We start from the raw sequence: 25,430 nt of genomic DNA, 5'->3' as shown, positions 1-25,430 counted from the left end.
ATCCTCTCCACTCTTTGTGATCTTCAAAATTCTATTTTTTAGTATGGACCAATGGAGGTGAGAATTGGGCTAAGTCCAGTTAGCATTAAAAATTACAAGCCAACACGACACAAGAAATTAAATGAGACTATGTTAGATTCTTATTTTTTATATAAAAACTTAATAAGTCATCACAAAATCATGAACACTTAATTAATTTATGACTTTTTAATATTAAAAATTAAAAATCAACATTACCTTTGATGATAATAATAACTACTTTAGGGATATTTTAGTAAATAAAAAATTATTAAAAAAAAAAAGAGAAAGCAAAGCCGAGATGACATGATCCAATCTACAACTCTATGGTTTAGGACTTATATAATAAAGATGGACAAACTATTTTCTTATTTGGCAAAAATTAAAATTAGAGACCTCCGTATTGTTAAATCGTAAGACAGAATTGGCGCTCGCGACCTTTGTAGGCTGAGCCCGATCCATCTCGATCACCAGAAAGGTTCTTGTTGTGGCCCAATTCTTCGATTAGCGTCAACGAATGGCCCGCTAAGAACCGATATGTCGTCATTTTCACGAATTCCACACGACCTCAAGTTGACTTTCTATTTTATAAAACGACTTGTCGTGAACATGCTAACAATGTAATTCTTTGCTGGAACACAACTACACAGCGCTGAAGCAAAACTTTATGTGTTACCTGTGTAATTCACTCGCGCGCTTGTGAGTCATGGCTTTACTCCCATCACTCCGCTCCGTGATCACCCACCAGCTCCACCACAGACCTCCGCCACCGCCGCCACTGCTCTCGATAGCTTCATTTCTCTTTCACAAACCGAAACTTCGGAGAACCACTTGCAAAAATCTCTCATTTTCCTTCTCTTCCTCTTCTAAACCCATAACCCATAACCCCCTTGCCACCCCAAAAGGTAAATAACCCCAGAAAAAAGAAACCCATTTAATAAATTTTACTTCTTTTAACTCCGTTTAACATGACTCTTGCTTTTTTTCTCTCTTTTTTTTTTTGGTGAAGATAACAAGCTGGTTTTCAAAAAAGACGAGCGATTGGTTGCTGATAATGGTGAGAGTGAAGAAAAGGCTGCAACTTTTAGGACTATTGCAGCTATTGTGACTTCCATAGGTGGCCCGCCAGGCGCTGTGGGGATTGTACGGTTGTCGGGCCCCATGGCTGTGGATATTGTTGGGCGAGTGTTTAAACCGGTGAAGAAAAAGAAGAAGAAGAGTTCCGGTTCTGTTTCGTGGCGGCCCACTAGCCATGTTGTTGAGTACGGTGTCGTTTTGGATCGTCACGGGATTGTTGTCGATGAGGTATCAAATGTTTGAGGTTGCGGTTGTTTTTTCAACCTTGTGAACTGGTGCATTTGAATATATTACGCAATGAATTTTATGAGATGGGTTTTCGTTTCTATTTTTTAAGTTTAACTTAATAAGTTATATAATACATATTGAATTTGTGAATTTTCTTTTCTAAATCTTATGGTAGAATTGCTGCTAATGAGTATGCTTAGTTGTAACTGTATTTCTAGATTATTCACCTATGAAACAGTTTACTGTCTTATTAGGTCAGTTATGATCCTGGATGTTAGATGTATGATGAGTTCTTAGCCACTTATTTGCAGATGGGATGGGTAATGTGCTTTTGGAGATATGAGTTGCTTGAGTTTTGAACTCCGTACTGTTCCTGTGCTTCCTGCTGGGGTGAAAACAAATTTGCTTAGTGGGTAACATACTTTGTTCTTGACTGAATTAGGTTTTAGCTGTTCCCATGTTGGCCCCAAGATCTTACACCCGTGAAGATGTGGTTGAGCTTCAATGTCACGGTAGTGAAGTGTGTCTGCGCCGTGTGTTAAGAGCTTGTTTAGAAGCTGGGGCGACCCTTGCTCAACCAGGTTTGCTGTCCACCTTCATTTGAATGGTCATAAAATACTTATTAACTTCTCTGGTGTTTGCATTTTCCCTGTTCAAAGAGTATAATGTTGGTGCTGTTGGAAAATGTGCACACAGTTGATACACATTCTTTCTTTTTCAGGCGAGTTCACTCTCCGCGCCTTTCTCAATGGCCGCTTAGACCTATCTCAAGCTGAAAATGTTGAAAAGTTAATTTCAGCAAAGTCTGTGGCTGCTGCAGATGCAGCTTTGGCAGGAATTCAGGCATGTTTCCTTTTCAGTATTATTGTCACTTGATATTATTCTCAGTTTTTACATACTGCTGTGTATTAGTCAGTAACAGCGAAATAAGTAAAGAACTTTTCCCACATCATCTTAAGCGTTTGCCAATTAAGAGCCCAAAACAATCTTTTTCCTTTGGCAGGGGGGCTTCTCTTCTTTGGTCACGTCAGTGAGAGCGAAGTGCATCGAGTTGCTTACTGAGATTGAGGCTCGTTTAGATTTTGATGATGAGATGCCTCCTCTCAATTTAAATCTGGTTATGGATAAAATACACGCAATGTCACAAGATGTGGAAAATGCAATGGAGACTGCCAATTATGACAAACTTCTGCAATCTGGCTTACAGGTTTGATCTCTTAGAAAATTTCTGACTACTTTCTTCAAGGTTTAAAGGATGTGACTTCTTACTCTGTTATTTTGTGTTAAAAGAAGCTGAGTTATTATGATATCCCATTATGTCTTGCCCTTGCAGCCCTGTTTAATATTTTGCCTTGTGATTAAATTGTCCTTTCTGGGTAGTAGTTTGTACTGTCAAATTTTTACTTGCAATAGTCTTGGATTATGACCAACATAGAGAATTTTTCCGATTAAGATTAAATTTCATATTATTTAAAGCTCTTTTTTCTTGAATCTTCTATTTTACTTTATTCTAGAGAATGGAATGGCTTGCATTTTTTTTTTGTGATCTTTATTTCTGTTTTTTCCCCCCAAAAAACGCAGATAGCAATTGTCGGGCGACCAAATGTTGGGAAGTCTAGCCTTCTTAATGCTTGGAGCAAAGTATGTTGCATTAAGTCTTTTCTTTTCCTCTTCGTAGGGTATTTTTACTTAATTTTTTTTTAATTCGAGGTTCAGTGTTCAATGTCTAGCAAGTAAATGGATTTTAATGATAATAACTTGAATAGACTAATATGAGTACCAGTCTCTATAGCACTCCTTTTTTCTTTTTTTTGTACCTTTTTCCCCGGCGAAGGCGGAAACGAGACTAGGAGTTTGATAAAGGGAAAACAAATATTTCTAACGGATGAAATGTATAATTTCACGAAGAGTAGAAATGGTCTATAATTTTTCTTTTGGTTTTTGTTTTTACTTGTTTAAAGAGTGCTTGTAGCGATATTGAAACCATGTTTTATTTTTAGCGTGTAGAGTGAGAGAGCAATAGTTACAGAAATTGCCGGTACTACTCGAGATGTCGTTGAAGCCAGTGTAACAGTATGTGGTGTACCTGTGACACTTCTTGATACAGCAGGCATTAGAGAAACTGATGATATTGTGGAGAAGATTGGTAAGTGACCTCTTTTAATGGCCATGATTTTGAAACCCCCTTGAGTTGATTCTCATGGAAGAAGAGAAACAAAATTAGCTTCAAAATCATGATTGCCAAAAATTTTCCTGTTAGGTGGGAAACAACTAATGGAAACTAATGAAAGAGGAATCTCAACATGATTGAAACTAGTAGTCAATGGATTGTATTTATTTACAGTCAAAAGTTCATGTGTTGCTTGATGATTTTGGATTTTCTTTGCTTTCCTGGACTTCTGTGACTATAATTTTCCATTCAGGTGTGGAGAGATCTGAAGCAGTAGCTTTGGGTGCGGATGTCATTATCATGACAGTGAGTGCAGTTGATGGATGGACTTCAGAAGATAGCGAACTTCTTAATAGAATTCAATCTAATAAGGCATGATGCTACCCAGTACTCTCGATGTATCATATCAAGTTGCTATATTGGTCATTGTGGTCAATACATTAGGATCATGCTGCAAATCAATTTCTACTTTAAAAAAAAAATTACTAGCTTTCTAGAGTCCATATTTTAAGGTTTTTTTTTGGAATTGCAGAAATCGACTGAATCTTCTACCCCAATGATTCTTGTAATCAACAAAATAGACTGTGCTCCATCAGCTAGCAATGAATGGAATAAAGTCGGCAATTCTTTCAATGATCATGTTTTTACCTGTGCTGTTACTGGTCAAGGAATACAGGATTTGGAGACAGCAATCATGAAGATTGTGGGTCTCCACCAGATTCCTGCAGGAGGACGCAGATGGGCTGTAAACCAGGTCAGCCACCTGTATATGTGAATTCATTGTTCCCCCTTTACTTGATTTTGTTGCCTGTATCTGTATGCCGCAATTCCATGCTTCAGCTATGTTATTCTTAATACCTTAATTTTGGGGTTTGAAAAGTTGAGTCTATGAGTCCGCTGAGTTGCAAAGCTAATGCTGAAATTCAAACTTTTTCCTACATTAATTTTTATGTTCAGCAAAAATGAGGCCGGCTCAGCTTGACTTGAATCACAATCTGAAGATGATTCTGATTGTTTTATTTCATTCTGATTGTTTTATTTTGCTAAAATGATTCAGAGACAATGCGAACAGCTTATGAGGACCAAGGAGGCTCTTGTAAGGTTGAAATCATCAATAGAGGAGGAACTGCCTCTAGATTTTTGGACTATTGATTTGAGGGATGCAGCTTTGGCTCTTGGGCAGATAAGTGGGGAAGACATCTCTGAAGAGGTTCTGTCCAACATTTTTGGCAAGTTCTGTATTGGCAAATAGGTAGTATTGCCTATGTTATAGTTTATTAAAGCAAGAGATTTTGTTTATTTTCCCTCAAAACTTTCCCAGGTTAATTAAAACAGCAAGCTTTTTTGCTTTTTAGTAAGGCAGATAAGTATTAGTTGCATGGCGTGGGATATGTTTGTAACTTATTTAGGTTGGACTTCTAATAGCTAAAGTGATTAGAAGACACCTACTTTTACCAAGTCTTACTGCGCCTTAATTCCAAATATAACCAATGTATAAAAACAAAACTACTGTAGAGCGGCAATAGTCTTACATTCAATCGGCAGTGTATGGTAGTTAGATCGTAGACAAAAAGGATGTTGGAGACGGCGGGACGGCTTAAACCAACTGATGAAGACAAAACCCCAAAGTACGAACTCACGACAATGTTTTACCATATGGTCACTACAGTTTCACACAAGTTTTTCTCTTATCATACTGCCAAGGACAAAGCGTCCCGCCAATAAATGAGTAAATGAATAACAACCGCCAAGCAGGTGAGTATCTCAATGGACGATGTCGCCTTGGATACAAAGACGAGGCATATAGCTTTGTATTTTTTCCATGCCCTACTCGCGGATATCGATGGTACGAGTATGAGAAGGCGATGGCGTCGGGGGAGAGTAGAGAGTTGAAAAATAATGCAATTTTATGTTATCAAAGGACGGCATCGGTTTGGACAGAAAGGAATGTGGCCTTTCGAAGTTCTCTCTCCTTGGTAGTAAGTAAGTAATGCCTTCCGACAGATAATAGGTATCTCATGAATTTCCACTAATTAGTGGAATTATTAATATTTCTTTGAGATTTATTATAAAAATACAGAATAAGTATGTGTTCCTCAAATGACATAGAATTTACACCTCCTAACTTCCTTGATAGGCACGGCTGGTCCCAATGACTCCCATCAGATGTGATCAAGACAATCTACACTGATGGAGTTACCAAGAAACAATTTCGATTTAAGCAGCAAGAGCACCAGCGTGATGGGGGACTGTAATCAAGTACACAGCTACCTTACCTGAGAGCCTTAGAAATTTCACCAATTAATTGCTCTCGACATGACGGGTCCACCTGCATTGGATTCAAATAATTACTTCTAGACTTCCTGGAAGAAAAAAAGGAGAATGCTGCTATTGCACGAAATGATTATTGGATGCTCTACTTTTACCTTGCTTAGAAGTGTGGCAAGACCCTGGGGTAGAGCTTGCAAATCTGATGTTGAGTTTCCAATGTTTGTCAATTGAAGCAACACCTTCTGGACTCCCAACTCTTGTACCTTTTTCTCATAATTTCTGGAATCGTCCTTCCATGTAAAGAAAGTTTCATCATCTAACCAAGCACCCTCTTTGCCTCTAGCAATTTCAGAATCCAAAAACCATTGCTTGATCATTTCTATGGCAGATTTATGCGATAGATAATCACCGGCAGCCGCTGTCAAAGTCTTGACTAGAGAACTCTCAGCAACCCTCCTACGCAATCTTCTGCAGAAGAAAGAGCGAGATTTATCCCAGTCCACAACTTCTTTGATCACCCCTTTTGCAGCCATCCTCAGAGAAGTATCATGAAGTTCGGCAAATTTGGTGGCTACCTGAGTGTATGTTGGCAAAAGTTGCTTCTCACGTGCTTTTATCTGCTGCTGCAAAGATTCCACCATTGCCAGGGTCCTGTTGTTCTTGGCTTCCTGAAGTTTAGCCCTCAGATCGATAAGCTTTTGGTCGAGCCTACCCATGCACTCCAGAAGCTCCTTCGTCCTAAACTTAATCTCAATCATCCCTTCTGGCTCAAGGACATTACCTTTGGCTGTTCGATCGGCATACATTTCAATATGGTCTGAGTTGATTCGACTGTCCACAACCACCCATGCCCCACCACGAAGCTCAGCCATCATAGGGATGTAGACAAAAACAGGTTGTTTGTATGTTCTAAGGTTTTCAACAATGGTTGATCCAGCCTGAAGGATCCCTTCAAAAAGATCCCTTTGCCCACCTGAAAAGCCCCTCCAGTTAGCGAGAATAAAAAGTGGTAGTTCCTCTCTATTGAAATCCATCAATGCTTGGGCTGTTTTGGTTGCAGAATCAGGAAACCACACTTGTCCAGCTTGAGGAACTACCCTTTCATGGGAATCAAGCTGCCCAGGGTCAGCAGGTATTACCTGCATTACTGTCTGTGTTTCAACAGCAACTATTCCTACAGGAATTCCTCCAAGCCTTGCCCTTCCTGTGACAACTGTCCTCGCCCATCCTTCTAGCGTTTCAACAAAGCTATCCTTGTCAAAAATACCACCAATCCACTTCCCATTATTATCCAAAAAGCCGCAGATAGCAGCACGAGGATCACAAGAGTTCTCTGGTAAGTACTCAACAGGCCTGTCTGGAGGATCTAAGGGACTTATGATTGGAAGTGCACCACCAATGTGAGGAGGAACATAGCTCAACCACTTCAAAATAGCTGAAATACCTTCAAGATCATCTGAAACAGTCAGATGAACAACCCCATTAGTTGCCATAATTTTAGGTCCTCCAAGTTGCATGTGGGAGCTGTAAACCTCCCGACCAAGAAGTTTATTTAATGCTGAGAAACCAGTTAGAATTATGGGCTGATCAAGTCTCTGTATGCATCTCATACCAAGCCGAGCAAGATAAGCACCTATTCCTACAGTTCTTCCAGTCACATATGTCAAAGTAAAGGTTTCCTTGTATGCCCTGGAATATGCACCAGCAATAGCCCCACTTCCAGTTAAGTTCTCAACGCCCAGTCCATCCTCCTTTCCAACAATGCTATCTACAACCCACCTGGTTTCTCCACTCTCCAGCTTCATTTCATGAGCTATAACGGATGATCCAATCCGAGCATAATCCTCAGGAGTTAAATATACATAATTAAAACCACGATCAGGATTTAGTTCATCTGTCCAACCAATCTCAAAGCAGGCTTTGACTTCTTCAGCTACCCCAATACGGGCACCAGAATTTGCCGCCAGATAGATTAAAGGCAGTTTCTTTGCACAAGCAAGATCAGTTACTGCAAGGAAGAATGCATCCTCCCTTGGGCCAAAAGATCCAGCCTTAAAAGTCACATCATTTGCTACAATCAATATTGTCCTTCCAGATGGGAACTCAGGAGTAAACATTTCCATACACCAGGCCACCATGCCAATATTATTAAGCCCAGGTGAACGCTCAACCAAGACAAGGGGAGTACCCCATGTACCACTATCATCAGCAAATTTGAGTTCCGTAACTTTGAGAAGAGCCTTATCCTTTGGTCTCATATTTGGGAACTGGGATGCCCATGACTGTTCCAAGGCTGTTTCAAATGCCTGCAAGTAACATTTCTCGCATGAACATGATTTGCAGTGGCTAATGGAAAGATTAAAAGAAGAAAAAAAAAAGATCTGATATTGCAGCAAGTAGATGCCAGAGTGCTCACCAGAGGAAAATCATAGCAGTAAGTAGTATTGTTTCTCCTGGCAAGAAGACGTTTCTGATCAAGAACTCCCAAAGACTGATACTGAGAATTAACTTCTACACCATGCAGCGGACCCCGCACAGCAGCTGAATGATAGACTACAGTGTGTTTACTGGTATCTTCTAGCTCTCGATATATCTGGATGTTATGTTAAACAGTAGTAAATATAATTTCCAACACATTAATCAACTTTTTTCAACTAATAAGGATAGCTTCCAATAAAGTAAATATTACGCATCATGTAGGCTTAGTAACTAGAAGTCCTAACTAGTCATGCCATCTCAGGAGCTATTTTTTAATGAAGGAGAGTATGCTCATTTTGCAATTTTCTCCAACCTATATATATCAGATTTCTCCTGCATGCATTTTATTCATTCATAAGAACTAAGCAAAGGATGTTAATTTGAGTAAAATGTTCTCCAGGAGAGGATTAGGACCATATTGGAAAGCATGGTCCTGTATGTCTATGAAACACCTATATGGCAAAAAGTGAGAGCCGTGGTCCAATGATACTACTGGAGAAAAGTAATAGGGATCGGAATTAATTTGTGTCGGAGATCTCTGGCAGAATAGTATAAAAGTCTCAAATATGCAAACTGAGGCATGGAAAGTATTCTCTACTTAAATAGAAACCAAAAATAACTTTATATTGCAAAACATGAGGCTTACTGATAGGATACTGAATGATAGTCAGCAAGACCTAAATAGTTCTAACCGGAAAAGAGTTTAGGTTGAAGATCTTTATTTAAGCACACTTACATGCACTGCACAGGTGTGACCAGTTACATTTGTTACAACCACCCTCCAGGCACCATTTGCCTGTCCAGAAGATGCCATCCAAAGCTTCACTTCCCACTCACAAACACCTAATTTATGCATTCTCACACCAACAGTTGCATGTATTTCACGAGCCAGCTCTTCCAAGAGTGCCTCAATAGCAGTTTCCTCTTGCCCAGCATCCACATCAACTCTCCTAGAAGCAACAAACCCAATGTAAGCTGCCATTTAACTCTAAAAAAATGTCCATAAGAAATAAAAGAAGAATGGAAAATGGGTTACTTGGGGTAAGGCACAAGATCGTTGATTTTCTGTTCACGTAAAATACAAAGATACATCTGAGCATGGTCAGATTTGACTGAAGCATTGTGCACATTAAGTTCTAACTCCTCCATAGCAGCCATTAAGGACCTTAAAACACCCCTTGAAGTAAATGACATAGTCCACTGAGCACGGTTTGTTCCCATATCAGATACTGGATAAGACATGAATCCTTCATTTGATGTGGGTTGCCTGACAAGAGTCCTGAGGAACATCCTCCGAATTGGCAGTGGCTTGTCTACAACTGTATATAGATGCCACTGTCGATCTCGGGACAGAGTATACTGTATGTTATCGTAACCTTTAAGCTTGTCCTGGATCAAAACAAATGTCAAGAAATGTCAGATTGTGGGTACATAATTAATTTCTTCTTTACTCTTTCCGAGGTGGAATTGAAAGAAACAGGTTTGCAAACAACAAACCAGTTCAAGGTAGATGGATAAAGGAGGTTCCAGATGACGCAATAGAGGCTCCTCCTCATAATAAAACTTTTCTGGCGACCAATGAAAGGAGTGCCTCATAGGAGCACGCCCTTCATCTCTTTGTATGATACAGCTAATCACCCCAACGCCTGCAGAGTGTAAACCAGAGCCTACTTCTTGCTCTTTAAGTATTTTGGCCAGCTTGTTTATTCTCTCTTGAGCCTGATCCTCATCCCCACTGCAAAGAACCAAAGAACAATGCTTGTAAGGAAAGGGACATGATTACCATCAGAGTTCCTGTTCCCTAAATTTGACATTTTGAGAGTTGATTAATTTGGTTTGTCTTTTGCAGCAAAGTAAGGAAATTTAATATCTTTTATTTTTTATCAGATATAAACCAAATTAAACATACAGTATGTTTCTACACAACTTATAGATTGCAAAATGTCATCCTAGGTACAGAAAAGTTCAGTAATTTGTCACTGAAGATTAATGCAAGTGAGAAGGCAGGAACATGTCATATACCTATCCTGAAGTAAACTCATCTGATTGTTCATGCCCACCAATGCAATATGCATCATATTTCCATAGCTAGCTGTTTTTGCAGATCCTTTCGAAATTGAATCATTTCGGCTATGAGCGGTTTCTCTTAATGCAGCACTAAGAATATCTGGGAAAGATTGAAGAGATTTGATTATAACCATGGCTCCCCATTTCCTCTCACTATGTTTTTCAACCAATGGTTGCTCAGGAGTTTGATCTTCAGGCCCATTCTTTCTCTCAATATGCTCCTCCAAGAACTCCCATGATGCAATAAGACCACATCTGTGCCACTGCATCCTGACACTTCCCTTTACTAGGTAGGGCTGACGACAAAAATAAATAGATTAAAGGGAGTAAACCTCCAAAAATTGGAATTATGAAAGACTTATTATAGTTTCAGCTGGAATACCTGGTAAAGCCTACGAACATAAGTCTCCACAACCCGCCTTTGAAGGGTGTGATCACTGTGATCAAAGAGACCTACAAGTGCATCTTCAACTGCTAAAGGAGCACTCACAAGATCCTCCATTCGTTCATCAATGGCACTTTTCCTCTTGGGAGTATCCATACTTTCCCCATCCTCAGTAAACATCTCTAATTCAGAAAGGCTTCTCGCAATGCTGGATCGAAGTTCACTCAGTTTGGTTTGCTCCAATAATTGGCTAGCCTTTAGTGCCAACTGCATAAGCATGTTGAAATCAAGATTTTTAGAATCTCAAAAAGTGACAATAAGTTGAGCAAGGAAAACCTAATCTCCACAAAAGACATGAGGAATAGATAAACATAAAAAGAGATTAAAATCTTCACCACGACAGTTTCATGTGGCACTTGAAAAGAGAGTTGATGAAGAATAATAAAGAAAATTAAGAGGAAAACCAATTCTGATCAACCAAGTTCAATTGAATCATTCAGGGCAATTGCCAACCTCAGAATAATTTGTATGATTGAGTGCAGAAAACCGTATAAGTTTATCCCTGTATGCAGCAGGATTAGGGTACACCAGTTGTTCCATCAGTCGTAGGATCAGTTTATTTTTACGTTTGACACCCTGCAAGCCAATAAACGCATGTTATTCTTGTGCAAAATAAATTGTCCAGGAAAAAAAAAAGTACCGGAAGAAGGCCTGTCAATAAGCTTTCCATAAAATTCTATACCTGATGAGAAAGCACAATGTCCACAACCTTCAACAGATCTTTCTGATATTGTAGTCGAAGACGTTCGATGACATCAGCCTAGAGAATAAATACGATTTTAAAGAGTAGAAGGACCAACCAACAAGATAATACACAATTTAATTAAAGGTCTAAAAAAAAGAACGACCTGTAAAATATTCAACACAGAACAATGACACTATAATCATTCTAAACATATATCCATCAGCCATGAATGGATTTTTAAAGCCTACGAGGTAAAATCAATGGAACCACAAAAACAGGTGTTTCTCCCACTTGGAAAGCAGAGACAAGCGTTGGTCAGAAATATCTAGGTAGAACAAATTTTAGAAAGACGAAGAACTAAAGTAGAGCACTTAACTCTAAGCTAGAACAACATCTAATATATCCATCATACTTTAACAGAAATCCTGATTCTGTCAGGGAATCAACAAAAGGGGTGTTGGCAATCCCAAATAATCAAGACAAGATATCTCATTCACATGAAAACATCATTTACCAACTTGCAATTGGTAGAAATAAAATTACCTGGATCTGATCACTGAATAATTCTTCGACTGACAGATACTCTTCGAAAAGAGACTGAACAATTACACGGGCATGACTCTCTCTTCCACCCTCATAAGACTTAACAAGACTCATCAAAGGCTCAATAAGCCTTTCTTGGGATCCTCTTTCTTTGTCAGTACAGGACGACAGATGTGCCTGCAGCAAAAGCACATACCCTGACTGTATTAAAGCTCTAGACAGATGGTTTAGAAAATCAAGAATGACAGACAAAGAACTCACCTCAAGAACACCTCTCAGCAGTTTGGCAGGGAAGTCAACATTCTGGGAACTTGAAATTCTCTCGAACTCCTTAAATTTTGATTCCAACTGATAAAATTGAACAGGTCAACGAATTAGATGAACATAGGAGCCTAAAGCCACTACTTGAGCAAAAATAAGGGTTCAGATATTCACCTGATTTTTAAGATCTTTGGGAAGGCGGGTTGACAAAACAGCCATGCACTCTTGCCATTGAAGGAAAGGGAGTTCAGGACTATCAAGACAGTTAAGCAAGTTTTGCACAACCTAAAATAGATGCCAAATATGTGAGAAGACAAATCAAATTTTTTTTTTTAATTACAAGTATTTATTAAAAATAACCCACTGTGGCAATCAGTTAACCTATATTTGCAAGTCAAAAAGACCAAAACTTAGTAAATCACAGACACAACAGAATTACTGTAGTATTCTTTAAATTCTCCAATTAAGATTAACATAGGCAAGAAAATGCTTACTTCTTCTATATTGTGCTCATAACCAGCAAGAATCATGCGGGCTGCATTTAAACTTGCAGCACATCTCTGATGAACTTTACCAGAAATTGCTGTTGGAGGTCCCAGGATTGGGAAACTCCCATAGAAAGGTTCAGCTTTTCTTACAGCTGAAGGATCATCTAGGTCAAGCCTTGCTATGAGCTCACCAGCCTACACAGGAATGAATTCTTAATTTCCATTGGATATAGAAAATTCATACTTTTAAATAAGGAAAATGATTTACCTGCATTGCTTGACCTTCAGCCATCTTAAATTGAAGAACTCCAGAAGCAGGTGAAAGAAGAGGCATACACATTTTCATGACCTCAACTTCTGCATATGGAGTGTCAGCATCAATATGACTTCCATCTGAAACCAAATATCTCAGCAGCTTGCATGGTGTCTCCGCAACTAACTTTGATGGATCATGATCATTCTGGATACAACAAAGATAACTAACCAATTTACCCAACTAAAGTAATAGAACATAGAATAAAAAGTAAGAAAAAGAATTGGTGGCACCTGAAGCAAGCAAGTTCTTCCATCAATGAGAAGGCGAGTTCCTGCTGCCTCTTCCTCAGCATATACAATATGACTATTTCCATCCAACTGCAATACAATTTGAGTAAATAATTATCTTTTTAGGTTTTGGGCATAAATTACAGACAACTTGAACAACACAACCACATTCATTGAAAACCTCTCTCAAGTGACAGGAATGCAATTTGATGATTAATTTGTGAGCACAGCATCCACCAAATTAATGTTCCAATAAAATAAACTGATTTCAACTTAATTCAGTTTTTTAGGCTCACAAACTGTTTTCGCGCTTGAGTATGATGACAAGTTGAACCAATATAAAATACATGGATTAGAGCATATTAAGGCTGAGTAAAAATTGTATGGTTGATTATTGAGACAAGAACCCTATATACTGTTAGGACTCATGAGTTACTGAATCAGCATTACGGGAGAGTCATCATACTGGGAGCATACATTAAATTCCATGCAGAACCATACACCCTGAAATGTCTTCTTTGGAATGAAGGTATTTCAACCATCATAAGTGAGAATCATGTGTGGGAAAATAGTTTAAGATCTCAAAATTTGAAGCAATATGGTCCCCATTTCTGATAGCACTCCTACAAATCAAAAAACAGATCCATGCCATTGCAACCTACAAACACTCATACAATAGTCTAGAAACATAGCATGCCTGCAGAGTGCTTAAAGAAATGATGGTGCTCGTGCCAGGTCCCAACCATTAGGATCCAGACCGATACTGCATATTAAGTCTTAACCACGATTATGAAACAGATTTTGACGTGATGATATTAGTAAAGTCTACCTATTCTGTTAGCATAACTTATATATTCATAATGGAGATCTAAAATGAAATAAGTAATACACAGAAGAATTACATAATCCAATAATAATGAAAGTGTTACAAAATCAATAAATGCTTACCTGCATTAATAAACCTCCATCACGCAAGGTATGTATCTCTGCTTCAATTTCTGATTCATTCATCCTCAATGTATAGCTACCCGGTCCCCGTCTGACCATGTCAATCTAAACACAGTTCACCAAAATGTTAACAGGACACATTCTTAAACTCTGCAAGTCAGAAAATCATTCAGTTGAAGAACCCTGTATAATATAGCACCCTGGAATCAACAAACACATACCCTATATTTGCTTCCTTCAATGTTCAAAGACACTTGAGAGTTGACAAGTGAGATGTGCTGCAAACAGGATGAACTTGCATTAGATAAAAACTTGAATTCTATTAGAAAAAAGATAAACACTTGCTTTGCAGAGACATAAATAGGAAGCTATGAGTACCTTGGGAGGGATTTGTCCCTTTTCAAGATATCCAACATAATCTGAAACCATAGCTGCACTACTAGCTGATGCTTTCTGAAATTAGCAAATGAAAGACAACAAGTCATGTCAAACACACATGCAGACATGCACACCAACATGCAAGCAAGTATAGCAGATACTTACATACAGAGCACCACCAACAACAGAGAGATACCACGGAGGCCTTTCCGCTCTAACCCGCATGGCAATTCTACTATCCAGCCAACCCGTGTGAATTTTATTTTCTCTGTAATCTGAAGCCTGAATAATATTTTGAAGTGGCTTAGTTTCATTGAAAGGAATAAACTTTTTCAAGGAAAAAGGATCCATTAAAACGGGTTTGGGTTGCCACCAAGTAAGGAAATTTTACATGTAAAAGATCGATTGTGTAATCAACATTAGTACGAATTTCTCCACGAATTTGAATTTCCTTCAGCCCAAGAACCATATTTGCAATAGCTAGAGCTCTGGATTCTCCAAATGCAAAAACGTGTCCTGAGGTAAGATGCAACAAATTATTTTAGCAGAAACAACTGCAACTGCAAATCCATAGAGACATCTGTCCAGAAAAGGGCATTAGGCATCATGTATCCAAAAGAAGCACCTTTTCCTACTTTTCTTTTTTTCCCCTAGCTACCATGCACCCCTTTATCTGTTTCAGTAGGCTAAATCATACATAAATTCCATATTACCATCTAAAACTTACCAAATTGAGAATCCGAAAATTCATGAATGCCTCCTCCAGACTGCAAATAATAATGTGAAATGCTGTTAAATTTGAAAATTTAAGAATTAATTTTACACAAAATTTTACAACTAAAGTTACCTTAACAGAGAAGTAAGCCCACACATTTGGCTTGCTTTTGAAACTCAGCTCCTGCACAAAGTGGTTAAATTCAATACAAGTTCATCATCATCGTGAATTTTAGATGCTTCCAATCAACAATGTTCATGAAGCACCATAAGCGGACCTGTACTTTCCCACTTGTAGGCTTAAAACCATCATCAGGATCCTCACTTGTTACACGGACAGCAACACAGTGGCCTTTTGGCCTAGTGGACTCTGCCTGATCAAAATCAAAAGGTGTGGCAATAACTGAAGTTTTTCTCCAAGCATCATACCCTCCACCGTGTTCCATTCCATAGAATCGCCTTATTTCTGATTAATTGAGTTACACAACAGAATATTGTTGAAATATTCAGCCAATAGCTATACAAAAAGCATTGAAAGAGATACTGAGACAAGCAAAACCGTACCTGGAATTTGCCACAAAGGAATACCCATCCCAACTGCAACTTGGGCTGCTGGAAGATTTATTTCAGCAATCCACTCAGTGACTGGGTGCTCTACCTATTTTCCAATAAGCCACATATTTTCAGTGACTGAATGACATATCAAGAAGGAGAAAGCAGGACACTGTAATCAAGAAATAAATGACACTAAATCAAAACATAATCAGGTAAAATGTCAATAGCATATACAGCTTTGTCGGTGACTTAGGACATGCTTACAGATTTACTTTTCAAGACAAAGAGGTGAATAATTTTCTACTAGATTGAACAAAAAAAAAAGACCAGGCCAGCACATAAACAAACATTTTACAGTTTTGCAATGATATTGAGCATGCAATGCACCTTTATTTTCTTCACATTTGCACACTAATTAACACTATGACAATAGGTGTAAATTTTTTGAGAAAAAATTAAGTAGATTGGATATAGGAAAATACGCATAGATTCCCTAATACAAATTCAAAGAGATCATATAAAAACCTACAACCAGCAAAATGACTGCCTAATGAGAATCTGCTGCATGGTGCAGAATCAAGTTAAGAAACACAACACAAACCTGAAGCCGAGGGTTGAGCTCCAAGAAATAGTATTCTCCAGTTTCCATACTGTACAGATACTCAACAGTAGCTGCTCCAACATAGTTTACACATTTGGCCAACCTTCTAGCCGCCTGCTCCAACTTTTTCACTGTCTCCAATGGAGCTACAGTAATTGGACCCTCCTCAATTATCTACAGAGTATGATACCATATGAAATCTTAAAGGAAAAAGAGCAGGAAAATTCAAGATAAACCATGTTTCTTTGGCAAGGAGTTGGCTGTGGGTGTTACAATGTCAATATCACAAAAATGAGAAATAAAAGAAAGGAAAGCCATTAATTTCCAACCAATTTTAAAATAAATCCTCGTATTGAACTTACTTTTTGGTGCCGCCTCTGAACACTACAATCACGACTGTGCAAAGCTGCAACATTTCCATACTGGTCACACAGTAACTGGACTTCTAAGTGCCGGCTCTGATTACAATAAATCCAAATAGGTCATTAGAAAATAACATCAAATATAGCAATTAGAATAAGCATTTCATTCAAAACAAAATATACTATTTTGACCTAACCTGGGAAGCAACCTTCATTATAAAAATAGGCGAGCCAGGAACTTCCCCCTGAACTTGTTTGAACAATGCTCTAACTTCATCATCATTATGAACCTAGCAAACCGGAATGCTTAGTTCAAATCACCAAATATCTAAGGAGAAAGGTGGTCCAAACCAAGTTCTCAGCCAGACAAGAAATTTTAACAATCTGACTTTCTCAACTACAACGTGGAGGTAGCCAATTTATAAAATAAAAATTAGGAGAAAAAAGTTAACAATATTTCACAACTCGATGGCATATTAGTATAGAGGTATATCCATCCCTAGGATAATGCATATTTTAAGTATGAAACAAACCTTTCTTATGCCTTTCCCACCACCACCCCAAGAAGCCTTGATCATTGCAGGATAACCCACCACTTGACAACTTGCAATTGCCTCCTCTGTTGTATATACACAAGCTTGCCTGTATACATCATCTGGGATGGTAACCAGGCAACTTTCTGGAGGAATTTTCACCTGGAAGAGAGAAATTGGGATATAAGATGTCAGACAACCTGTAAAAATAAGGGGGAAGGGGAAATTAAAGAGGAAAGAATACTTACATGTGAACCACTCCAGGGAAGGGTGGGAACATTGGCTGCTTGAGCAATTAATGATGATCCTATCTTATCTCCCAATGCTGCCATTGATGTAGCTGGGGGACCAAGAAATATGATTCCCTTTGTGCTCAACGTATCCGGGAGCTCAGGGATCTCGGAGGCATGGCCCCAACCAGGCCAAACCGCGTCAACACGCGTCATCTCTGCCATCTGATTAACCAAGAATTATGACAATAAAAATTAAAAGATAAGCAGAGGTTATTCATTTATCCAACTGCAATTCTCAAGCAAATGTAATGAACTGTGCTGACAGCCAAAATAAAAATTAACACTGTCAAAAGAAAACCACATATATACCAAGAAATTTTTCACATTTTCAAAGAGATAATAAAGTAGTGATCGTGAGCTTCCATAAACCTCAGTATAAAACTTGTTTCTGCTGTTCTAAAACCCTTAGGTTCACAACTTATAGTAGTAGAAGAGAGTATGAAAAATGTAATTACGAATTTCTAGCTCAAATGCCTTTTCAACAGAGTTGGGTTTTCTGTTTCATAGTTACAAGCATAAACTGTCAGAAACAAAAGACAAAATTGAAAATGCCTATTGTCTATGGAGCAATAGAAATTGTGCACAAAATTTATGAACTTTAATAGACAGACCTCTACAATGAGCTGGACATTTGCATAATTATTGTTGTTGGTCCCGCCAGGAACTTCCACAAATTGATCAGCAATTCTAATATGTTCTGCATTTATTCTCATATCCTCAGGAGTAGCCATGGCCACCAATAGAATTGCTTTCTCTGTGCCAAATGTTTCATAAGCCCATGTCCTAATACTTCGTATAAACTTGACAGCCGCCATTCCATTGTTTGCAATTAAAATACTATGGATTGGCTTTTTCCCTCCAAGGGAACGACAGAATTCATCAACTTCGGACATTGCAGCAGGGCTCCTGATTGGTACAGCACCATTTATGTGCCCATTGCCACGCCCAAGACCAGCCATTGCTGATCTCCTTTGGGCTTCTGACATGCTGCAAGGAGAAAAATGGTACAGTCAACACCACTGCGGGTAGAGAGTTACACCGTAGAATCGAGTTGTTCTTATTCGGTTTGATCATTGAAACATATGGCATTTAATCTAAAATAAAAAGGATCAAGTTCTTGAAACTTGATCAAGAAATGGCACTGAGAATCAACCAATCAAAATCAAGCAAAGTTCATAAACAAAGCTGAACTTGAACGAGAAAAATTCAAGGCATTGCAATAAGACTGATTAGTTGCATTTAGAAATGGAATTTGGATTCAGTGATATAAATTAGCCTGTTGCACCCATCGAACTTGCTGATGGACACTTTGTACACACACAATCACAACTATATTCCAAATCCATTGACACCAACTACTAAAGCGTCCAATTCCACTTCCAAGCAACCAAAAGCAGCCTTAGTGAAGTATGGTACCTAAGATGCAGGATCATAAAAAAATGAAAATAAAAATTGATTTACACCAAAAAGACACCACTTTGAAAAGAAAGTCAAACACTTGAAACCCCATTAACTACGTAAAAGTACAAAGGGTATAAACAAAAAGATCAAAGTCAAAGAAAAGTTTAATCAAACAGAGGTTCAAAACCAATTCAGAATCACACCCCAAGGGAGAGCAGAATGTAAAAGTGAGAAACCTGGAAAGAAGATGCAAAATTCAGAAAGCTGGGATCAAAGTGGCCTCAAATTCCTATCTGGGTATGAAGCATTAGAGAGAGAGAGAGAGAGCTCATATGGATTGTGGCATTAAGAGAACCAGCAGCTCACGCCAATGGAATTACTTACTTATTGACTTTCCTGTGTCTACGTAAGAATGTGATCAAGTCAAAATGTTGTTTGTTGCGTTACGTGAAGAAACGTTGGAATGATGAGTCTAACAAGTATTGTTTAGTTGAGTTTACTTATATTTTATAAGGAAATTGAATTGAAGGAAGTAGGTTTGAGAGGTAGGTTTGAGTTGGGGGAAGGTGGTGGGCCTTTTCAATGTCGAAGACTTCTAACGGCCTTTAATGATACAACCCTGCACGTGGTACCTGCCCTCACCGCTCCTCTCTTCTTCTCTCCTCAATTGTTTACTAACCCCTGCGGCCCTGCCGGCTGCCAAGTGCCAATGCCATTTCTCTCATACGACAACAACATGAAGCGGTGTAATTCGTACGCAGTTACTTCCCAGCTACCCAAAGGTTCATTGGAGAATCAAGAGCCCAATCCGGAATTTTTTCTTGTACGAATCCATTTTTCTAATTGGGACCCGGCTGCTTGTCGTGTAGTGTGTGTGTACATTGACTGAGAGCTAGATGGTGTGCCATTTGTGACTTGCCAAATGCCAACCAACCCCTCCTTTCCTTCTCCCTCTTTATTATAGATGAGATGAGTGACATTTACTCTGGGTCCCAATCAATCAATTACTTCGCTGTTGTCTATAAGAAGACTTCTGCCTGGAAATTTACGGAAATGGCCCAACTAGTCAGTCAATTTACAAAAACAGTCCAACATAAGTGTGATTCGCATAGTGGACATCATGTCTGCCGCAGTAGACAGTCAACAATTTCTATTGACAATGAATTTTATGAATTTTCCAAAAAAATGCAAGTATTACGTGACTAAGAATTAAATCAATCACAGGATTGCTGCATTGAGAGTGTACTAGAAAATTTTAATTTTAATGTCAAAAAATATATATAGGTGATTTGTGTGGATAAGCCCATTCAAGTGATATGACCTAGGTGATGAGGATTGTTTAAATGGTTGATGGACTGATTGGAGATAAGATGTGTCGATGAAGGTGTTTGATATACAGAAATCAATTAATTTAGAATGAGTTGGGGGGGGGGGGGTTCGGTTATGGTTGGAGGTTAGGTCCATACATGCGCTCCCTATTTGTGTCGTATAATTAATTAATTCATGCTCTTGTCCTTTACCTTTTCTTCAATGAAAACTCATGAAACTATCACAACACAACACGTCCTTATTTTAAAATTGTGTTATGACTCGAACAGGTGTATGTTTGGTAGTGGCTTATCAAAATGGAATTTTGTGGTGAAAAGTGTGGTGGCTTTATCGCAAGTTAACGCACGTTAGCAATTTGGACTGGGAATTCCAGGGTCCAAACAGTCTAGCTGCCATTTTGGTCTCGGATGAGAGAAGCCGGAAACACCCTTAAAGCCCATTCACCCTTGCTCCCCCGTAAGGTTTGAGCAAATCACAGAGGGGTGAAAAAGTTTGATCAAAGATTAACGAGAGCTCAGAAATTCGTTTTAAGGTCAATAATCAAAAGGAACGGGCAATGAAGAAAACCACATCCTCACCCTCATCACGATATATAGCATATATTTTAAGTGATGCGTCACTCATTAATACATTAGTTTCTCATTTAGCTCTGCATGACAACTTGATGAGATAAATGTTACGTCCTCATCTATTTCTAGCTTCATCAGCTCTCATCTCTACCAGCCAATAGATTAGTCATCTCTTCAATTTCATGTTTTTTTTTCTCCTAATTTAATTGCAATTGCTACAATGAGTAAGGCCGCATCCTCTGATCAATGTTTCATCCTCAATCTTGCAAGTTCGTCAACTGCTATGTATAATCTTCATACTTCTGTTTCAAGCTCTTATATATCGGCACCTGACCTCTCAAGCATAATGTTGATTCTTTTGACGCCATTAAAATAAGAAAAGCCTAAAGCTTTTTAACTTTGTCTCCCTAGAGCTTTCCCATTTTCTGGCATCGCCCTGCGTTGCGCTAAGAAAATTTTTAATTTATTCGTGCACGCTTATTTATGAAACTTGAAACACACGTGTGAACAAAAATATGTGGCGGCCATGAACACGGCAAGCCTTCACTTTCTTGTGCATATTCGTATGAGGTCGCCAGTGCTTCTCAAATTGCCATCTCTCTTAATATGAGGTCGCCAGTGCTTCTCAAATTGCCATCTCTCTTAACAGACTGTTAATTATAGTCTTTATTAATGTTCAATCATTCATTATTTGGCGGGGACCGATCTGTTCTAAGATATAGACTCCTACGCATGTAATAATTGGTGTTTGGTAAGCACCAAAAAATTATATATACTCAAATTCGTATTTTATTTGTTTATTCTGTCTTCCAAACAATACATAATAAGTCATAATAAGTCGTATTTTATTTGTTTATTCACATATTTTAGTTTTAATGAACCTTAGTGTTCAGATAAACTTTATTCTCCTGCGCCATTCAATTTTTTTCTGGATAAACTTTATTGTTTCATTTCTCATTAAATTATAAACTCTTTCCACGAAAGCTTATAATCATTGAAAAGCCCTCTCAAGCCAGAGGCGGATACAGCACATGACTAGTGGGGGCTCAAGCCCCCACTGGCCAAAAAAAAAAATTTAAAAATAAAAGATTTTTTTTTAATTTTTTAATTAACCCTATTAAATTTATTAAAATAGTCACTATAAAATGTAAAACCAATAAAATTTAAACTTTGACTTTAAAAAAATATAAAAATATATATTTTAATTAAAAATAATGATAGCCAACTACTCAAAATATTTTATATTCTAAAAAATATGGTTAATTCTTCCAATTTATATAATAATAGTAGAACGAACATTTTCAGTAATAAAACTCATGAATGATCATCTTTGGAATCAGATGAGATAAGTGATAGTTTGGTTGTCTGTATAAGAAATAATAAATTTAATAATATTGATAATAAGTCTATTGCATAACATTTTTAAAATATAAAAATGCGTAGAGACTAATTATAAATATTTTATATATTCAAAATTTTAATTTTTTATATTTTACTATTATCTAATTTAGCCCCCGGTAAATTATTTTTTTAGATCCGCCATTGTCTCAAGCAAGTCTAATTTCGCTTGGAACGCTTCCTCATTTCACTTAGCAGTAAAACCAACCGGCAGCCGTATATAAGATAGAGTCACAGCCTCAGTAGTCACATAATATATAAGAGCGTTTGCATTTATATTTTTATTTTCTTTTTAGCATAAGCTTTAATCAGCCTTCTCAAGCATTGGTTATTTATATCACCCAAAATATTGCAACTAATTGGAGGACATTTTGTGCCTTAGACCGAAAATAGAGCTCTTAAAAATCACATATCAATATATTGAATAATTTGTTATTCATGGATCAATGAGGGATCCCTTAAATTATTAAAGTAAGTGATTAGTTAAAAAAAACAAGAGAAATATACACTTCAATATGTTACTAGACAAAATCCGCTATATTGAAATGTATGTTTAACTTGTTTTTTAGTTTATTCTTTACTTTAATAACTTAATGGTATATTTGGTACATTATATTACATTATTTAATGCAAGAATGCATTGAATTAAGTTGTATTGCAATTGTATTGTATTATTTTTAATAATGTACAAGTTGGGTGTTACATTTTATAGCATTATATTTAATAATACTTTATATTAATTAAATTTTTTAAAATTATTAATAGCTTAAAAGTTTTTATTTTTATTTTTCTTAAATTTATCATTTTAAATTTTATAAATAAAAATATAATTACCCACTGGCGGCCACCCTAAACCGTTGCCCTCAATCACATTTCGACATCTATTAACGTTGTTTTTGATACCATTGAAATTATAATCATCAAATCTATGCAAAGCTACATGCTAACTTCTTTCATTTATCTGCACGGACGTTTCCATACCGCATATAAAAATATTACGAAATGGTAATATAATAAAAAAAAAAATATGGAATTCAATAACGAGGTGACCTCAAATGGGGGACCTTGACTGCATATGAGAGTCGTTATCGTTAATACAAAACCACTTTTCAGATTTCACACAAGGCCCAGTTTCTTTCAAGGAAAAGTTTAAATGGAACACGGGCCGATTCCCTCTTTTGCCTCATTGGGCCAACAATGGTTATTGTCTATACACCGGAGATAAAATCCAGCACGATGTTTTATGGTACCGACTGAATATGCATTTAGAGAGAGATGAAAATAGAACACACAACCTGATGCTACCTAAAGAAAATGGAAAATAAAGAGTGACTAGAAGTAGCGTCTAACGGGCCAAACATAGGCAATGTACCTAACGAATAAAACCAAAACTACTGACAGAAGAAATTAATAATCATATCATATCCCTAATTTATTAAACTGAGTTGATGCTGAATGAAGCAACAGCAAAAAGCATGCTGATAACAACAACCGTGAAGGATGCAGCAGCCTTGCCACAAGCAGCTCCATTATGTGGATGCGGAGATGGGGCTGGAGCTGGGGTGTCACCACCTGATGGCGCCGGAGCTGGAGATTTCTTTGGTGGCGACGGTGATGGTGTTGGAGACTTCTTTGGTGGCGATGGGGATGGTGTTGGAGATTTCTTTGGTGGTGATGGGGGCGTAACTGCACCAGCAGCATATATATAACAAGCAAATAAGATGATAACGCTTTAGGTTGATTAAATATAATAATGCAATGCTGCTTCAACTTGTATGAAGAAGTGAAATATGAAACTAAATATTGGTGTTCAGATGCTTTGAATTTAACAAGAATTGCGTAGAGTATACTATATCATATCATATGTACCAGGAGATGGAGGAGCTGGAGGAGCTGGAGGAGCAGGAACTGCATGAACAAAACAGATTACCATCTTTTAGTAAACAAAATTAACTTAATTATAAATTGCCTATTTGAACTGACACTTTATAAGTTACGGGCCCCATGAAACTGAAAATGACTACATGAAAACAAGTGATATAAGATAGAGTTACCGCCACATTTTTTAAGGGGAGGAGCAGAAATGGCACAATCAGAGGAAAGAGTGAAGGCTCTAGTCAAATTCAAATCCAAACCCAAGTCAGAACTACTCTTTATGGCTTCACAGATGCAGTGAAAATTGGATTTGATCACTGATTCAAACCCAGAGCAACAATTAGAGCCTGGCTTCGTGTGATTGCTCCCTTTACTCAGAAAATCCAAACAATCAGACAAGTTATAAATGACTTCAGAGCAGTCCCCTGAGGGTTGAGGTCCAGGGGATGCGGAAGGTGATGATGTCTCTAAGGCTGTAACAGCACCACCACCCCATGCCACCAAAATGCATGCAATGAACAAAACTCTGGCAGTTTTTTCCATTTCAGTCAGCACAAATGTTGATGGAATGTAGCCACCAAGTTTTTTTTTTAGTCTAATTCTTCGGGGCTTTTTGTTTAAGTCCTGTTTTGCGGTTTTTAAATAAAGGCTAATGGGCAGATAACATTTTTCAGTTCCAGTTTTAAAACTTTCCTCTTATCTCTCTTTTGGAACTTAAAAAACTCCCTCTTAAATGGAAGAGTTGTTATTGATCTTTTGGCTGATCATTATCTAACTCTTTCTCTCTTGTTTATCAAACTTTTAAATTTGAAAAAAAAAGTGCAGATAATACCCACTACCGTGTCATTGGCTAAATTAGAATTTTATTTGATTTGTATTTGATCCAGACTATGTTATTTATTGTGACAATATTGTAATTCGTGTTATATATATACCCACAATTATAAATAAAACAAGAAACAATTTGTTACTGTAGAGTAGAATATTGTGCCACGTGTTCATAGCTATTAGTGATCAATTGTGATTTAATTATACTCTTGTAATTTTAATCTATTAATTATTAATCACGCAGGTGAAATCAGAAGAAACTCATCACACGAGAGAACTCACTGTCTAAGTTTAATTTTTTTTTCAAAAATAAATCTCCACATTTTGTATATTCCAAAATATAAATAATAGTTAACTTTATAATGAATTTAG

At 37.6% G+C, this 25,430-nt stretch overlaps 3 protein-coding genes across 4 annotated transcripts; 1 reads left to right on the top strand and 2 right to left on the bottom strand.

Annotated features, from left to right (window-relative positions):
* Positions 1-660: 660 nt before the first annotated feature.
* Positions 661-4,847, top strand: LOC18042512 (tRNA modification GTPase MnmE). Its single transcript, XM_006433969.2, has 10 exons — positions 661-923; positions 1,028-1,323; positions 1,766-1,904; positions 2,045-2,166; positions 2,327-2,530; positions 2,905-2,964; positions 3,331-3,469; positions 3,747-3,865; positions 4,026-4,247; positions 4,551-4,847. The coding sequence occupies exons 1-10, from the start codon at positions 725-727 to the stop codon at positions 4,743-4,745; spliced, it is 1,695 nt and encodes a 564-aa protein (XP_006434032.1). The 5' UTR covers positions 661-724; the 3' UTR covers positions 4,746-4,847.
* A 630-nt stretch (positions 4,848-5,477) lies between these two features.
* LOC18042511 (acetyl-CoA carboxylase 1) lies at positions 5,478-20,055 on the bottom strand. Of its 2 annotated transcripts, none has more exons than XM_006433968.2 (32): positions 19,296-20,055; positions 18,270-18,645; positions 17,614-17,820; positions 17,366-17,527; positions 17,030-17,122; positions 16,833-16,928; positions 16,471-16,644; positions 15,879-15,972; positions 15,593-15,780; positions 15,448-15,498; positions 15,328-15,367; positions 14,992-15,116; positions 14,766-14,882; positions 14,601-14,675; positions 14,444-14,500; positions 14,223-14,327; positions 13,278-13,364; positions 13,000-13,191; positions 12,738-12,926; positions 12,418-12,528; positions 12,244-12,330; positions 11,983-12,159; positions 11,437-11,514; positions 11,208-11,330; positions 10,692-10,961; positions 10,265-10,605; positions 9,740-9,977; positions 9,279-9,631; positions 8,979-9,192; positions 8,181-8,357; positions 5,920-8,070; positions 5,478-5,822 (listed from the first exon to the last, which is right to left on the bottom strand). In XM_006433968.2, the coding sequence occupies exons 2-32, from the start codon at positions 18,642-18,644 to the stop codon at positions 5,766-5,768; spliced, it is 6,804 nt and encodes a 2,267-aa protein (XP_006434031.1). In that variant the 5' UTR covers position 18,645; positions 19,296-20,055; the 3' UTR covers positions 5,478-5,765. The 2 variants fall into 2 exon arrangements, with proteins under 2 accessions (XP_006434031.1, XP_024039680.1); XM_024183912.1 differs by having other exon boundaries at positions 19,444-20,055.
* A 3,351-nt stretch (positions 20,056-23,406) lies between these two features.
* Positions 23,407-24,840, bottom strand: LOC112098423 (non-specific lipid-transfer protein-like protein At2g13820). The gene is made up of 3 exons (XM_024184741.1): positions 24,410-24,840; positions 24,225-24,263; positions 23,407-24,041 (listed from the first exon to the last, which is right to left on the bottom strand). Exons 1-3 carry the CDS (start codon positions 24,771-24,773, stop codon positions 23,791-23,793), a joined length of 654 nt encoding a protein of 217 aa, XP_024040509.1. The 5' UTR covers positions 24,774-24,840; the 3' UTR covers positions 23,407-23,790.
* Positions 24,841-25,430: the final 590 nt, after the last annotated feature.

This window comes from Citrus clementina, unplaced genomic scaffold (assembly GCF_000493195.1).
Source record: "Citrus clementina cultivar Clemenules unplaced genomic scaffold, Citrus_clementina_v1.0 scaffold_5, whole genome shotgun sequence".
Classification (NCBI taxonomy): domain Eukaryota; kingdom Viridiplantae; phylum Streptophyta; class Magnoliopsida; order Sapindales; family Rutaceae; genus Citrus; species Citrus x clementina.
This window is presented reverse-complemented; position numbering and strand designations above follow the sequence as displayed.

What these genes read in the sequence shown, in the direction of transcription:
- LOC18042512 (XM_006433969.2), top strand. Translation starts at nt 725, where the DNA reads ATGGCTTTACTCCCATCACTCCGCTCCGTGATCACCCACCAGCTCCAC. An exon ending in GGCGACCCTTGCTCAACCAG is followed by an intron (nt 1,905 to 2,044) that starts GTTTGCTGTCCA and finishes TTTCTTTTTCAG; the next exon opens with GCGAGTTCACTCTCCGCGCC. An exon ending in TGATATTGTGGAGAAGATTG is followed by an intron (nt 3,470 to 3,746) that starts GTAAGTGACCTC and finishes TTTTCCATTCAG; the next exon opens with GTGTGGAGAGATCTGAAGCA.
- LOC112098423 (XM_024184741.1), bottom strand. Translation starts at nt 24,773, where the DNA reads ATGGAAAAAACTGCCAGAGTTTTGTTCATTGCATGCATTTTGGTGGCA. An exon ending in TCCCCTTAAAAAATGTGGCG is followed by an intron (nt 24,264 to 24,409) that starts GTAACTCTATCT and finishes TTGTTCATGCAG; the next exon opens with TTCCTGCTCCTCCAGCTCCT. An exon ending in TCCAGCTCCTCCATCTCCTG is followed by an intron (nt 24,042 to 24,224) that starts GTACATATGATA and finishes CTGCTGGTGCAG; the next exon opens with TTACGCCCCCATCACCACCA.
- LOC18042511 (XM_006433968.2), bottom strand. Translation starts at nt 18,644, where the DNA reads ATGTCAGAAGCCCAAAGGAGATCAGCAATGGCTGGTCTTGGGCGTGGC. An exon ending in GTGGGAAAGGCATAAGAAAG is followed by an intron (nt 17,123 to 17,365) that starts GTTTGTTTCATA and finishes CCGGTTTGCTAG; the next exon opens with GTTCATAATGATGATGAAGT. An exon ending in TCCTTTGTGGCAAATTCCAG is followed by an intron (nt 15,781 to 15,878) that starts GTACGGTTTTGC and finishes TCAATTAATCAG; the next exon opens with AAATAAGGCGATTCTATGGA.